Source organism: Salminus brasiliensis, chromosome 2 (assembly GCF_030463535.1).
Source record: "Salminus brasiliensis chromosome 2, fSalBra1.hap2, whole genome shotgun sequence".
In the NCBI taxonomy this organism is placed as follows: domain Eukaryota; kingdom Metazoa; phylum Chordata; class Actinopteri; order Characiformes; family Bryconidae; genus Salminus; species Salminus brasiliensis.
This window is the reverse complement of record NC_132879.1, coordinates 6,242,187-6,257,286: the sequence shown is the minus strand read 5'-3', so window position 1 is coordinate 6,257,286 and position 15,100 is coordinate 6,242,187. Positions and strand designations below refer to the sequence as shown.

Genomic DNA, 15,100 nt, shown 5'->3' with positions numbered 1-15,100 from the left:
TATTATATACACACACTGTATGTCCAAATGTTTGTGGACACTCCTTCCAATGAATGCATTTAGCTCCACCTTCCTTGAGACTTCCTCTTCTTGCTCCATGTGTTTATTTATTAATTTACTGATTGGTTGATTTCTTTTTATTTATTTATTATAATGGAACTGCTCTGACAAGATGAATTTCAGCTAAATCTTACAATAAAGAGTGTATTGTCTTTGTATGAGTGTATTTGTCTGGCCACTAATATCTGCACCAATTTGCAGATTATTTAGTTATTTATTTTTAATGGACAAACAACAAAAAATTGTAGCTGTAAGACTAAATATTACAAAAACACTGAGTGACTATAAACGCGTATCCTCCGTGCTGCATTAAGAGAGAGCCCCAGGATAATTTCTAATAGGCTTTATCATCATGCAAATTGACAACTCATCACTGTTGAAATGCTTGACTTTATTACTTTTTTTAATCAAGTAAATGAGTTTAATGGGTAATTATGACAGCCCTAATGTACGGTTGCAATCAAAATGATTCAACCCTCAGACCTTCAGCTGTTTGCAATAAACCAATCAAACAAGACCAATTTAAACAGCTCAACACAACTAATAGAACAAGAGCTTTCTACAAATTCACCCCAAAATGCCACTTTTAATGACGACTGCAGTCTCAGGATTACTCAACCTCTTCATCACAAGCAACCTATGCTGTTATGACCTGCATAGCCAGACACAAGCTTCTGGCAGAGTTCCTGAGCATACTCAGGCCATTTCTTGTGGGCAGTGGCCTCCAGTTCACTAATATTCATGGATCTCTGTGCTGTAAGCACCTTCTCCTAATCTCCACAGAATTTTGGTGGGATTCTGTGGGGTTCAAGTCAGGTGAATGTGACTCTAGAATCTTCCAGGACGTCTTCTGAAACCGAGCCTTGGTTTACTTTGAGTTAGGCTTGGGATCATCGTCCTGTTAGAAGGCCCAGTGACGCCCAAGCTTCAGCTTCCTCAAAGATTCTCACATGACGTTTTCTCTTAGGATTTCCTGATACTTGATTGAACCCATCTTGCCCACCTCACCCTGCAGGTCTCCAGAGCCAGAGGAAGCAGAGCAGCCCCAGAACATCACCGAGCCACCACCATGCTTCACTGTAGGCAGGATATTCAGTGTACGTTTCAGTCTTCTTCCTCCTCCAGACACATCACCCGTCCACCCGCCCAAAAAGGTCAAACTTTGTATCACTGCTCCCCAAAACAGCATGCACCTTACTGTGCAACCTGTGTGAAACCTCAGTGCCTGCTGCCCCCAAATCCTGCTGATTGTGTTTTGCAGCCACTTCATAGTTTCTGACCACCTTCTTCCTCAGGAATCTGGTGGCAGCCGGTGCTAGCTCCAGCATAAGCCTCTTGCTGACACGTCCAGGTAGAGCAGCCAGTGTTTCTTTAACCCTGAACTTGTGAACTGTGCTTCCAGCTGTATCTCCAAGAAGATTCAGTGCCTTTGCTCTCTTTTTAAACTTTTTTCTCTTGGCTTTGAACATGCAATCCAGCATCACGGTCAGCAAATCCCAGTAGCCAGTCCAGATATTTGATGCGTTTTATCTCAAACACACCTGATGCCACCAGATCTGCAAATGTGAGTTCGTATGAGGGGTTCTATCCAGGGGGTTGAATAACTGTAAAACTGCAGTCATCATTAAATGTGATATTCAGAGTTAAATTTGTGAATTCTAAGTGGTTGGTTTGGTGCAACAGATTACACCGCTACCTGTCAGTGAGCTACCACAACACCTGGGGTTGAAGACTGGGGTTCAATTCCCCGTCTGGGTGACTATGCTGTGCTACACCAATAAGAGTCCTTGGGCAAGTCTCCTAACACTGCATTGGCCCTCCTCTGTAATACAAGTAACCTTGTAAGTCGCTCTAGATCAGAGTGTCAGCTAAATTACGTAAATGTAAATCTTCTATTAGTTGTGTTGAGATATTAATTTTTTTTTTAAATATCATGTTTGATTGGTTTATCACACATTTTGCTAATAAACCTAATTTGCAATAAGGCTGAATAATTCCAATGTCAACTGTAGATATGCAAAGCCAAAGAAAACATGAAGAGAATATTACAAAGGTCATTTACAAAACCACAGCACTAACAGCCTGCAGCACTACAGGAAGGCCCTGTTTCCTTGTGCCCTTCTCACCTTCATTCTCGAACACACTTCTAACCACCAGCCCACTCGCACTCACAAGTTTCATTCAAACTTAGCTCTACATATATCAAACAATATTCCAGCGGAAAATTAATGCAATTAAAACAAATGACTGCAAACGCTGAAACTAATTGGTTTATGTGGGATGGGAGTTCATGAACAGAAGGAAGTGACTGATAACATCACGCTGTTGGTCTATGGGTTACTGCTTCCTCCAGCAGTAGCTGTGAATATAGTCTTTGATGGGATTCAGACAAACCTTCCTGAAGCATCCCGACAACAGTCCTGACCACCAGAACTGACTAGACTGAAACAGGGATTCAATTAGACATTAAACCTGCTGGTCTGAAGCACCTCACTGTGAGCGTTGGGTCAACTTTAAATGATACAGAGGCTTTTTTGAGTTAACTCAACTTAGTTAAGTCAAATGTTGTTGTTTTTTTATTTGCATTTTTCTAGATCTCACGCTGAGCCACTGCCTCTGTATAAGCTGAAAATCATATATGTCTGTTGTACTGGGAGGAGTTCTGGTTTTTGTAGGAGGTAATCTGGTTGTACTGAGAGGGGTTTTGGTTGTACTGGGAGGTAATCTGGTTGTACTGAGAGAGTTTTTGGTTGTACTGGGAGGTAATCTGGTTGTACTGGAAGTGGTTTTGGTTGTACTGGGAAAGGTTCTGTTTTTTCTTGGAGGTAATCTGGTAGTACTGGGAGGGTTTTGGTTGTACTGGGAGGTAATCTGGTTGTACTGGAAGTGGTTTTGGTTGTACTGGGAGGGGTTTTGGTTTTTCTAAGAGGTAATCTGATTGTACTGGGAGGTAATCTGGTTGTACTGGAAAAGGTTCTGTTTTTTCTTGGAGGTAATCTGGTAGTACTGGGAAGGGTTTTGGTTGTACTGGGAGGTAATCTGGTTGTTCTGGGAAGGGTTTTGGTTGTACTGAGAGGGTTTTTGGTTTTTCGAAGAGGTAATCTGGTTGTACTGGGAAGGGTTTTGGTTGTACTGGGAGGCAATCTGGTTGTACTGAGAGAGTTTTTGGTTGTACTGGGAGGTAATCTGGTTGTACTGGAAGTGGTTTTGGTTGTACTGGGAAAGGTTCTGTTTTTTCTTGGAGGTAATCTGGTAGTACTGGGAGGGTTTTGGTTGTACTGGGAGGTAATCTGGTTGTACTGGAAGTGGTTTTGGTTGTACTGGGAGGGGTTTTGGTTTTTCTAAGAGGTAATCTGATTGTACTGGGAGGTAATCTGGTTGTACTGGAAGTGGTTTTGGTTGTACTGGAAAAGGTTCTGTTTTTTCTTGGAGGTAATCTGGTAGTACTGGGAAGGGTTTTGGTTGTACTGGGAGGTAATCTGGTTGTTCTGGGAAGGGTTTTGGTTGTACTGGGAGGGGTTTTGGTTGTACTGGGAGGGGTTCTGTTTTTTCTAGGAGGTAATCTGGTTGTACTGGTTGTACTTATCTAGATATAATGCTGATACTCAAGGCACATGTACCCAGTTTCCTCCTGGTCATCAGTGACTAGTATCTGGATCTATCCTGATCATTTTTTTACACTGGGTAGTCTAATCCGTCTCCAGGTAGTCAGACTGAAATCTGATTGCTGGGTGGGACGGAATATGCAAATCTGGTCTAAATGCGTCTTGGGTGTGTTTACACTTGCGTTTTTATGTGGCTTGGCCTTACCCAGATATAATCCTGACACTCAAGACGGATGCAGTGACCATGTGTAATGGGAGGTAATCTGGTCGTACTGGGAGGGGTTTTGGTTGTACTGGGAGGAGTTCAGTTTTTTTTTGGAGGTAATCTGGTTGTACTGGGAGGGGATTTGTTTTTTCTAGGAGGTAATCTTGTACTGGGAGGGGTTTTGGTTGTACTGGGAGGAGTTCTGGTTTTTCTAGGAGGTAATCTTGTACTGGGAGGGGTTTTGGTTGTACTGGGAGGAGTTCTGGTTTTTCTAGGAGGTAATCTGGTTGTACTGAGAGAGTTTTTGGTTGTACTGGGAGGTAATCTGGTTGTACTGGAAGTGGTTTTGATTTTTCTAGGAGGTAATCTTGTTGTACTGGGAAGTAATCTGGCTGTACTGGGAGGAGTTCTGTTTTTTTCTGACCATGTGTAAATGATGTCCAAGATGCAGAAAGTAGAAATGCGAGTTAGGAGAACTTTTGCTAAACTATTTTGAGGTAACTCAAAAATAAATAAATAAAAAGATAAGACGAGTTCCCTGATCCAACAGAGGAGCTACTGTATCACAGATGCTGGCTATGGCTTGTAGAGTCCATGCTTTGATGGGTCGGAGCTGTTCTGGCAGCACGAGGAGGGCCTACACAGTATTAGGGTGGTTTTAATGTTATGGCTAATCTGTGTTAAAGCATTATCATCTGTAGTACATAAAGCTCAACTGAAGCACCTCTGACCCCAGGGCACAGTTGTGACAGCAGCTCAGAGTGGAGCACTCTGGGTATCAGTGTCTCTCTCAGGTCTAAGGTTGCTGCTGGCCTGCTGTTCAATGCTGCGATTACTCACACTGAGCCACACAGTCCAGTCATGTGTAAAGCTCTTCAGCTGATTCCTCCTCATCACAATGACTGGCAAAAAAAGCTATATTGATTAAATGAATGGCTGAGACCAGTACTATTATCTTACTAGGAGCTGCCAAGGTCAGTGTCTCAGTTCTGACTCTTTTAGAATGAACAGGAAAGGACTTCTCATAATACACAGGGACAAATGTTTGTGGACAGCCCTTCTAATGAATGCATTCAGCTACCTGAAGCTGCACCCATTGCTGACACAGAGGTAGCTTGTCTGGTCCCTGTTGATAAGTGCAGTCAATAAATTAGGATACTCTGGAGCAGATAAACATGAATCTATTGGCACCATGCTGCCAGGCATGGGCTAGAGGGGTATAAAGCCCCCCAGCATTGAGCTGTGGAGCAGTGGAAGTACTGTGTTCTCTGGAATGATGGTTAGTGCTCCATCCAGTACTTTTGCGATGAACTGGGGATGAAGTGGGATGGTGATTATTCAACATCACAAGCCATCACAAGCCTTCTTCCCTGGACAGTAGAGACAGTTACTCCAGCAAAAGCAGGATCAACTCTAATTTAATACTAACTTTAATACCATAGATTTCAGATGACACAAAGAGTGGGCAGGTGTCCCAATACTTTTGCCCAGGTATGTATATCCAAAATATGAGCTTCAGTTAGGTACTCTTCACACAGGATGAGCATCTAACCGTAGGCTATCATCACATCACTCTTACAGAGTGGCTGTTTCAGGTTAATTAATCAGGATAATTATTGATTAACTATATCATTTCGGCAGTGTTGTACAGTATGATACATCTATAATAATCTATAACCACCTCCATGTTCAAGAGCAGTACTGTAGCACTGTTGTGATTTATAATTCTAATATAATTTCATGCAGGAACCTATGATAACAGTCCCGTGACAATTTTTCAGAAAAGCCTATAGTGCATCACAACAACACAGTTCATCACAATATGATAAAATATTGTCATATTGCCCAGCTCTACTGTACTGTTTGTAACTGTGCCTTTAAAGCTAGTGTATGTAAATGAGCTCTCTTCTGATTGGCTGCTCATTCAAGCTTTTTACATTTTGGGGGGGGGGGGTTGTCAAAAGTCAAATTCCGACGAATCCGGTAGACATTCCTGTAGCATAGAAAAAAACGCAAACTGTGTTTTATAGATCACCTAGACCAGAGAATCAACATAAGAAACTTCCAGGAAAATTCCAAGAAAATTCCAATTTTATGATTTAGTTTTCCATAATGTGTGCTATTTACGGTTACCTGTAAACATTCCTGTAGGACAGGAAAACTAAAACTGTGTTTTTACTCAGATTAAACAGCTAAAAGTCAAAGCATTGAGGACCATATGGACCAGGGAGTAAACGACACCCATGTCATTCCGATATGACCGATAACTCCCAGGAAAATTCCACGCTAGGTGCCATTTAAGATTCCCAAAGGAATCCTGTAGACATTCCTGTAGCATAGAGAAGAAGGCAAACTGTGTTTCCTTAGAATGACGGGTAGAGTAAATGTTTTGTAGATCACGTAGACCAGAGAATCAACATAAGAAACTTCCAAGAAAATTGTAATTCCCGATTTAGTTTTCCATGATACGTGCCATTTATGGGTACCATAGGCATCCCGTAAACATTCCTGCAGGACAGGGAAAACTAAAACTATGATTTTACTCAGAATGAACAGATCATGGATCATCTGGACCAGGGAGTAAACGACACCCATGTCATTCCGATTCCTAATTCCACTGAATGTTTTTCCATGATATGTGAATTTTCAGATTCCCAAAGGAATCCTGTAGACATCCCTGTAGCATAGAGAAAACGCAAACTGTGTTTCCTTAAAATAAAAAAGTAGAGCAAATGTTTTAAAGATCATATAGATCAGGGAATCAACATTCAACAGGACAATTCCAAGAAAATTCCAATTTTATGATACAGTTTTTCATTCCTGTAGGACAGGGAAAACTAAAACTATGATTTTACTCAGAATTAATTCATGGATCATGGATCATCCGGACCAGGTAAGTAAAAGACACCCATCATTCCGATATGACAGATAACTCCCAGGAAAACTCCACACTAGGTGCCATTTAACATTCCCAAATGAATCCTGTAGACATCCCATGCAGAAAATGCTACTGTTTGCTTCCTTAGAATGACGGGTAGAGCAAATGTTTTATAGATCATATCAATCAGGGAATCACATAAGAAACTTCCAGGAAAATTCCAAGACAATTCCAATTTTATGATACAGTTTTCCATAATGTGTGCTATTTACAGTGACCTGTAAACATTCCAGTAGGACAGGGAAAACTGAAACTGTGAACAGATCATGGATCATATGGACCAGGGAGTAAACGACACCCGTCATTCCGATATGACGGATAACTCCCAGGAAAATTCCACACTAGGTACCATTTAGGATTCCCAAATGAATCCTGTAGACATTCCTGTGGCACAGGTAGAGAAAACCAGGTAGAGCCAAAGTGTTCAAGCAGATGGGACAGGAGGTCAGCTTGGGTTTGCGTCCATGGAGTAGACTGGGGAGGAATTCCACACACACACACACACACACACACACACTCTACACCTCCAGCCTATAAGGCTATAAGAAAGCCCTGAATGCAGTACTCCTCCACACAACCTGCCCTCAGCTCCACTACAGGGCTCCAGCAGTGATGGACACTGAGGTTGTGATCATGGCGACTTGTTGACCAACTAAACCGCCTGTTGCTGAGAGGGATCAGGGGGGGGGTGTATGTGGGGGTGTTGGGGGGGGGGTGACTTACCCAGCTCGGGAATCGGAGCAAAGTTTCATTAATCACCACGGGCTCTGGCTCGGCTGGCTCCTTCGTGCGCACCTGCTGGAGCTGTCAGTGGTGGATAATACAGAGGGGGGAAAGGAAAGCGTCCAGGTCCCGGGTCTTCCTCACGCCGCTGTCCGCCCTCTGAGCTCCACCATCGCTGTCCTGAGCTCGCAGGGGGGGAAAAGGGGGCCGTGAGATGTGGCAGGCTGTGGATGTCAGTCCAGCCTCTGAGCTTCACTCGTGTTAATGTAGCGCAGCAGCGCACAAAGCCACAGCAGGAAATACCGTCAGCGGCAGCCTCTGCTGTCTTAAAGGGGACGCGCCGGCTGTGTCGCAATTGGCGTACATGTGCCCTAAATACTTGTACACTAGCTGTGGGGAGATCTTCGGCAAATACAGTCAGAAAAAAATGAGTCTGTAGACTGCTAGAGTAAGAACTAGTGTGAATTCGCTGGTGTAAATAGCTATAGCTATAGCGGCTGCAGTGGCTGTATCCCAATTGGAGTACATGTGCCCTACATTCCTGTACACTAGTTATTGCTCTGGAGAATAATCATTGGCTACTACAGTAAAAATGGCACTGAAGACTAGTATGTAGTCATTTATAATAAGAACTAGTGTAAATGTGCCACTAGTACACTAGTACACTAGTACACTATACTTGTACACTACTTGTGGAAAGAGCATTGGCTATACAGAGTCCTTCTAGTAAGCTGGCTGTGTCCTGATTGGAGTATATGTGTCCTACATACTTGTACACTAGTTATCTGTGGAAGTACAGTAAAAAGGGCATTAGAGACTAGTATATAGTCATTTATAATAAGAACTAGTGTAAATGTGCCACTAGTACACTAGTACTAATACTCGTACACTTGTTGTCCACTAGTGTACAATACTTGTTCACTACTTGTGGAAAGAGCATTAGCTAACCAATCAAAAATGGTTCTGTAGATTGGTACAGAGTACCTCCAATCAAGGGCCTTGCTGGCTGTGTCCTGATTGGAGTACATGTGCCCTACATTCCTGTACACTAGTTATTGCTCTGGAGAATAATCATTGGCTACTACAGTAAAAATGGCACTGGAGACTAGTATGTATTCATTTATAATAAGAACTAGTGTAAATGTGCCACTAGTACACTAGTACACTATACTTGTACACTACTTGTGGAAAGAGCATTGGCTATACAGAGTACTTCTAGTGAGCTGGCTGTGTCCTGATTGGAGTATATGTGTCCTACATACATATTGTTCTGTAGAAGTACAGTAAAAAGGGCATTAGAGACTAGTTTATAGTCCTTTATAATAAGAACTAGTGTAAATGTGCCACTAGTACAGGTACACTTGTTGTCCACTGGTGTACTATACGTGTACACTACTAGTGGAAAGAGCATTGGCTATAAAGAGTCCTTCTAATAAGGGACATCGCTGGCTGTGTCCTGATTGGAGTATGTGTATCCTACATACTTGTACACTAGTTGTTGCTCTGTGGAAAGAGCTTTGGCTAGTACAGTTAAAAGGGTTCTGCTGACTGCTAGATAGCCCTTTTAGTAAGAGGCTGCACTGGCTGTGTCCCAATTGGTGTTGGCCTACATGTGTCCACGGTTATCGTACAAAGATCATTGGCTAGTACAGTCTGAAATGGCTCTGTAGACCTGTAGTTAGTTTGCTTTAGTAAGAACTAATGTAAATATGCTGGTGTGAATATAACAGCAGTATGTGTACACTGGTACTGGCTGTATCCCAATTGGAGTACATACTTGTACACTAGTTTTTCTCTGTAAAAAATCATTGGCTAGTGCAGTTAAAATGCTTCTGCAGACTTAAGATAGTCCTTCTAGTAAGAGGCCGCACTGGCTGTGTTCCAAATGGTGCAGGCCCACATGTGCCCAAAATATTTATACAATAGTGTACACTACTTGTGGAAAGAGCATTGGCTATACAATCAGAGTACAGAGTCCTTCTAGTGAAGGGCCTCTGTGGCTGTGTCCTGATTGTAGTAACTGTAGTGAGCTACATACTTGTGCACTTCTATTAACAGTCCGCACTGGCTGTGTCCCCAGAGGCCTACATGTGCCCACAATATTTACACAATAGTTTTGCTCTGTAGAAAGAGCATCGGCTAGTGCGCTCAATAATGGTTCCCTATGCAGGTAGATAGTATTTTTTGCAAAGGCAGTGCTGGCTGTGTCCCAATTACAGTATATGCATCCTACATACTTTTGCTCTGTGATAGGAGCTTTGGCTAGTACAGTCAAAGGTGGTTCTGTGGCCTGTGGTCCCAAGTGTAAAATATGTACCCTACATAGTTGTACACTATGAAAGAGTGTCAATGTTCTATAGACTGGTTCTGTAGTCCTTTTTGGTAAATAGTGTAAATATACTAGTGTAAACATGCTAGTGTGAATATAGTACTTGTACACTCTACACAGGTGTGCAGGTATACAGTCTTTGTATATGGGCAGTGCCGGCTGTGTCCCAATTGAAGTGCATGTGCCCAACATACTTGTACACTTGTAGTTACTGCTAGAAAGTACCTTTTTTTTAGTCTGATAATCGTTTTTTATAAAGGGGCTACACTGTGTCCCAATTATAGTGCATGTGCCCTACATACTTGTACACTAGTTTTTGCTCGGTGAAAAGTTAATTAGCTATTACAGTTTTGTAGACTGCCGGATCATTTTTTAGTACTAGTGTATATATACCACTAGTACATGTACACTAGGAATAAGGGGGCATGCTGGCTGTGTCTCAATTGGAGTACATGCATCCTACATACTTGTACACTAGTTATTGATCTGTGGAATTGGCATTGTTCACAATGCCACCGTAAACTCGTCAAACTACAGAGCCCCTAAAGTGGCATGGTGCTTGCCTTTAATGACGCATGACCTCAAGATAATACACTATATGGACAAAAGTATTTGGACACCTCCTCACTCAAGGGTATTAAAAAGAGTTCATCCTGCTTTTATTGGAGTAGCTGTCTCTACTGTCCAGGGAAAAAGGCTTTCTACTAAAATTTGGAGGATCAGTGCTGTGAGGATTTGATTGCATGCAGTGACGAGAGCGTTAGTGAGGACAGGCTGTTGGATGATCACCACCACAACTCATCCTTATCTTCCCAACTCATCCCAAAAGAACTGGATGGAGTACCAACCATCATTCCAGAGAACATGGTCAGATCCAGTGCTCCACAGCTCAATGCTGATGGGCTCTAGACCCCTCTAGACCTCACCTGGCATTAGGCAGCATGGTGTTGAAAGGTTCGATTGGTTTATCTGCTCCAGAGAGTCCTATTCTATTGGCAGTCCTATACCTATTGGCAGGATGGTGAGTGCATCCTAAAGTAGCTGAATGCATTCATTAGAAGGGGTGTCCACAAACATTTGGACACACAGTGTATGTAGTACTCACTGTATGCTAAAAGGTCACAGCAAAAAAGTGGATTCTCAGAGTTTGCCACTAGAGGGCACCAACAGATAAGCCCTAAATGTGGGATGGGGATGCTAGTCTGGCCTGTTTGTAAAACCCCATTGGAGGGGCTAGTTGCCATTTGGCAGGACTGTGACTGTAATCCATGCCTATATAAAATATAGCCAGCCCTAATAAAATGAATTAGCATAGCATTTAGAATTAGCCATTTAACACTGATGGGAAGAGCCTGGAAAAACAAAGCTATTTATGATGTTAGCATAGCATGATGTTAGCATAGCATATAATACTCATGCTTTCAACTACAGATCTCTGATTATTTTTATGAACATCCTCCTCACCTGATCTCCCACCTGCTAGTCTTCAACTAATGCTGCCTCCTCATTCAGATACAAGAGTGCTAAACATCTCCAAGACGATAACCAAGCAATGAGACACCATATGGACAAATGTTTGTGGACACCCCTTTTAATGAATGGATTTAGCTTGTCTAGTCCCTGTAGAGAAGTACTGCCAATAGAATAGGACTGTCTGGAGCAGATCCACGTGAACCTATTGGCACCATGCTGCTGCCTAATGCCAGGTGTGGGCTAGAGGGGTGTAAACCCCCCACCCCAGCATTGAGCTGTGGAGCAGTGGAAGAACTGTGTTCTCTGGAATGATGGATGGTGGTGCTCCATCCAGTACCCTGAGCAGAACCAGTCTACATTTTTTAAATACCCTTGATTTCAGAAGAAATGGTAAATAAGCAAGCGTCCCAATACTTTTGCCCATATAGTGCAGCTTTGCTGGACTACACATGCCTGTGTAAAAACCCCACACCCCGCAGTCAATTAAAGGAAAGATAGTCTAGCCTTAATGAAGTGAACACTGCCATGTTGTTGAGCTGGTCACAGGCTAGACATCTTCTGTTTTCCTCTTGCCCGTGTGCTCTGGCAGCTCAGAGTCAGGCTAGCCATCTGTGGTGAGATTAGGCCTGAGGAGAGAGCCACTGGCAGATCAGTGGTAAACAGTGCTTGTGGAGATGATGACGGCAACACTAATATCCTCCTAATAAGTGGAAGAGAAATGAGTGGTCTACAGGGGAAAGGGTTGAGGTGTCTGAGACCCCCGCTGTCAAGCATGGTTAAATGTAAGGAGTGTCCATAAGCTTTGATTGCCTGATTGGTGCTGAGGGACACTCATAGATGAAGATGTATGTTAGGCAGTGACTGAACAGTCGGTTCTTGTCATCGACATGTTGAATGCTGGTGGAATGGTCAGGCATGAAGACCTGGGCAACTTTGACAAGGGTCAAATATGTTCGGGCAAGACGACTGGGTCAGGGCATCTCCAAAACGGCAAGACTGGGTGTTGGTCATTGGTCATTGATGTGTAAGGCCAACGAAGGGCTATTTATCCCGTCTGAATTAAGCCGACAGAAAGGGCTCAAGTGTAAAAAATGTTTGACGAAGGTTATGGGAGGATACCCCAACAACACAGTGCAACCCCCCCTGCTGAATAGCTGCAAACCATTTAGAGTGCCCATGCTAACACCTGTCCACCACCAAAAATGTCTACAATGGCTACACAAGCATCTGGACTGGTTTTTGGAGCAGAAGAAGAAGATCGTCTGGTCTGGCGAGTCCTGTTTTCTTTAAAATCTCTTGAATGGCTGGATACATGAGCGCTGTTTACATGGAGTTAAGGGATCTGCTGGAACATCTTGGTGCCAGATACCCCAGATCTCTTACACAGGTCATGTAGAGGGAGCTGTTTTGGTGGCTCGCAGACGACCAGCATATTATGCAGGTGGTCCTTCAGATGTGTAATAGTTGCACCTTCATTCTTAAGAGTGTATTGTGAAAGGCCCCTATGATAAATTGTCTTCTTTTCAGGGCCGTCCTATGCTTTTTTGGGGCTCTAAGCAGATTTTAATTTGGAGCCCCCCATACCAATATGCTGAAACGCCCCGGCGCATATCTGCATTTGCCCAACAGTGGCAGCAGCAAACAGCAGGAATTGATTAACCTAGTATATAACATAAACATTGATTTTACCTGTGTAATCTCATTTCACAGTTCACAGTTTTATTATTCAATGTTATTTTAAAAAATATACTGTACATTTTTATCGTGATATCTTGGCGCTCACCCCCTGGTGACGTTTGGGCCCTAAGTAGACGCATAATTTGAGTATGTCTTTGGCCGGTTCTGCTTTTTTCCCTACATCTTCTGCTCCAATCAGTATGAATGACTAGATTATAGTACAGTACAATGAACAGGTAGTCATACACTGTATGGACAAAAGTATTGGGACACCTCTAAATCATTAAATTCAGGTGTTACTTTCAGTCCCATTCAGGCCACAGGTGTATAAATCAAACCCCTAGTCATGCAGTCTGTCTTTCCTCCACACATTAGTGGGAGGAGTGGGAGGTTCTGAAGAGCTCACTGAACTCCAGCGTAGTTCTGTATGTAATAGGAGACACCGCTGCACCACCAACAACAACAACAACAAGTCAGCTGGTGAAATTTCCTCCCTCCTAGATCTTCCACCATTAGCTGTGAGTGGTATTATTATTGAACAGTGGATGAGGTTAGGAACCACAGCAACTTTAGGGGGGTCTTGACCAACTGTCTATGTCCAGGGTTTGGGCACGGCATCAGACATGAGAGACCCCCCCTCATTAAAAGGTTCCTAAAAATGTGAAGTCTGCAGGTCTACCAGTGGTCTAAGGTTTTCTCACTCCAGAGACTAAGTGCATAGAAGTCTCCAACGCTCTGCTGACTCAGTAACTGTAGAGCTCCAAAACCTGCTGCTGTTAGAGCTGAAAAGGGGGACCAACTCCATAATAATGCTTATGGGTTTAGAATGGGATGCCATAAAAGCTCCTGTTGGTGTCACAATTCTTTTCTCCATATTGTCCAAAAGTATGTTCATAGTTGTGATTATTAAGCTGTGTAAAACTTTTACATCACACTGGATTTCAGTCATTTTTCCCCGAAGCAAGAGAAAACATCATTATGACCAGTAGGTGGCACTACAATGCCATTAATCACATTTTTACATGAACATGCATGAGGACTCAGTGTTCCTCAGCGTTTTGGCCACAGCCCACCAGTCTTAGAGAAGGCTGTGTTTGTGTAGCACAGAGAAGTCAGCTAACAGTGTAACTGCAGTCAGTGAGTCAGTATTACCTGGTCAGTGTTACCTGGTCAAGCTTCTCGTTTGACCCTTTTGAAATCATGTAGGGGTCTAGGGGTGGCCTGGTGGTGCAGCAGGTAGTGCATGTGCTCCTATATGTGATGTATGATCCTACATACTTACTTTACTGTCATAATCAAGTTTCATAGGCCCGCATATACAACCCTGTGGGACTCCACAAGATGTGCTAAACCAAACGGTTGCCAAATATTTCAAAATGCATTAGGATTAATGAATTAATGAACAATAAACCTTCAAAAGGGTTCAAAAGGTTAAATCTGGTCTCTGTGAGGTTTCCTCCCACCTCCCAAAACCACACTCTCAGAAATAAGGGCGCTAGAAGGGGTTCTTCGATTGAGCAATGCCATAGAAAAAGTTCTTGACCAACTTCTTCAGACTCACTTCTCTGATTGCTTATTCAATGGCGTCGCTCAAAGAATCCTCCACACCTTAATTTATTTATTTATTTATTTAGATTTGCTTGTTAAAATGTTGCCTCCTTCTCCCAGGTACTGAAAATCGACCCACCCTGTTGTAAAAGGTAAAGGTAAAGGTGCACGTATTTGTCACTGTACAGTGTACACTGTACAGCGAAATGTGTCCTCCGCATTTAACCCATCTGGTAGTGAACACACACTCACACACACACACATGTGTTGGGGGCAGTGAGTACACACACACACCCAGAGCGGTGGGCAGGCAACTCCAGCGCCCGGGAGCAGAGAGGGTAAAGGGCCTTGCTCAAGGGCCCAACAGTGGCAGCTTGCCGAGCCCGGGAATCGAACCCACAACCCTGTTATCGACAGCCCGGAGCTCTAACCGCTGTAGCTCCCCTAAGCACTAGCAAAGCTCCAGGCACTAGAAGGGTAAACACGTGACTCCTCTGATACTTGGAAAGTCAGCCACCACCTATTTTCAAGCTGCCACTGAT

The 15,100-nt window shown here is 43.2% G+C and overlaps 1 protein-coding gene across 1 annotated transcript in view; it reads right to left on the bottom strand.

Moving 5' to 3' along the window:
- The window catches only part of gramd4a (GRAM domain containing 4a), a 91,283-nt gene extending 83,484 nt beyond the window's left edge, over positions 1 to 7,799 (bottom strand). Inside the window, exon 1 of the mRNA XM_072674228.1 lies at positions 7,532 to 7,799. Within this exon, the coding sequence (XP_072530329.1) occupies positions 7,532 to 7,560 (29 nt within the window). The 5' untranslated portion in view covers positions 7,561 to 7,799. The remainder of the gene's footprint in view (positions 1 to 7,531) is intronic.
- Between the last annotated feature and the right edge of the window lie 7,301 nt (positions 7,800 to 15,100).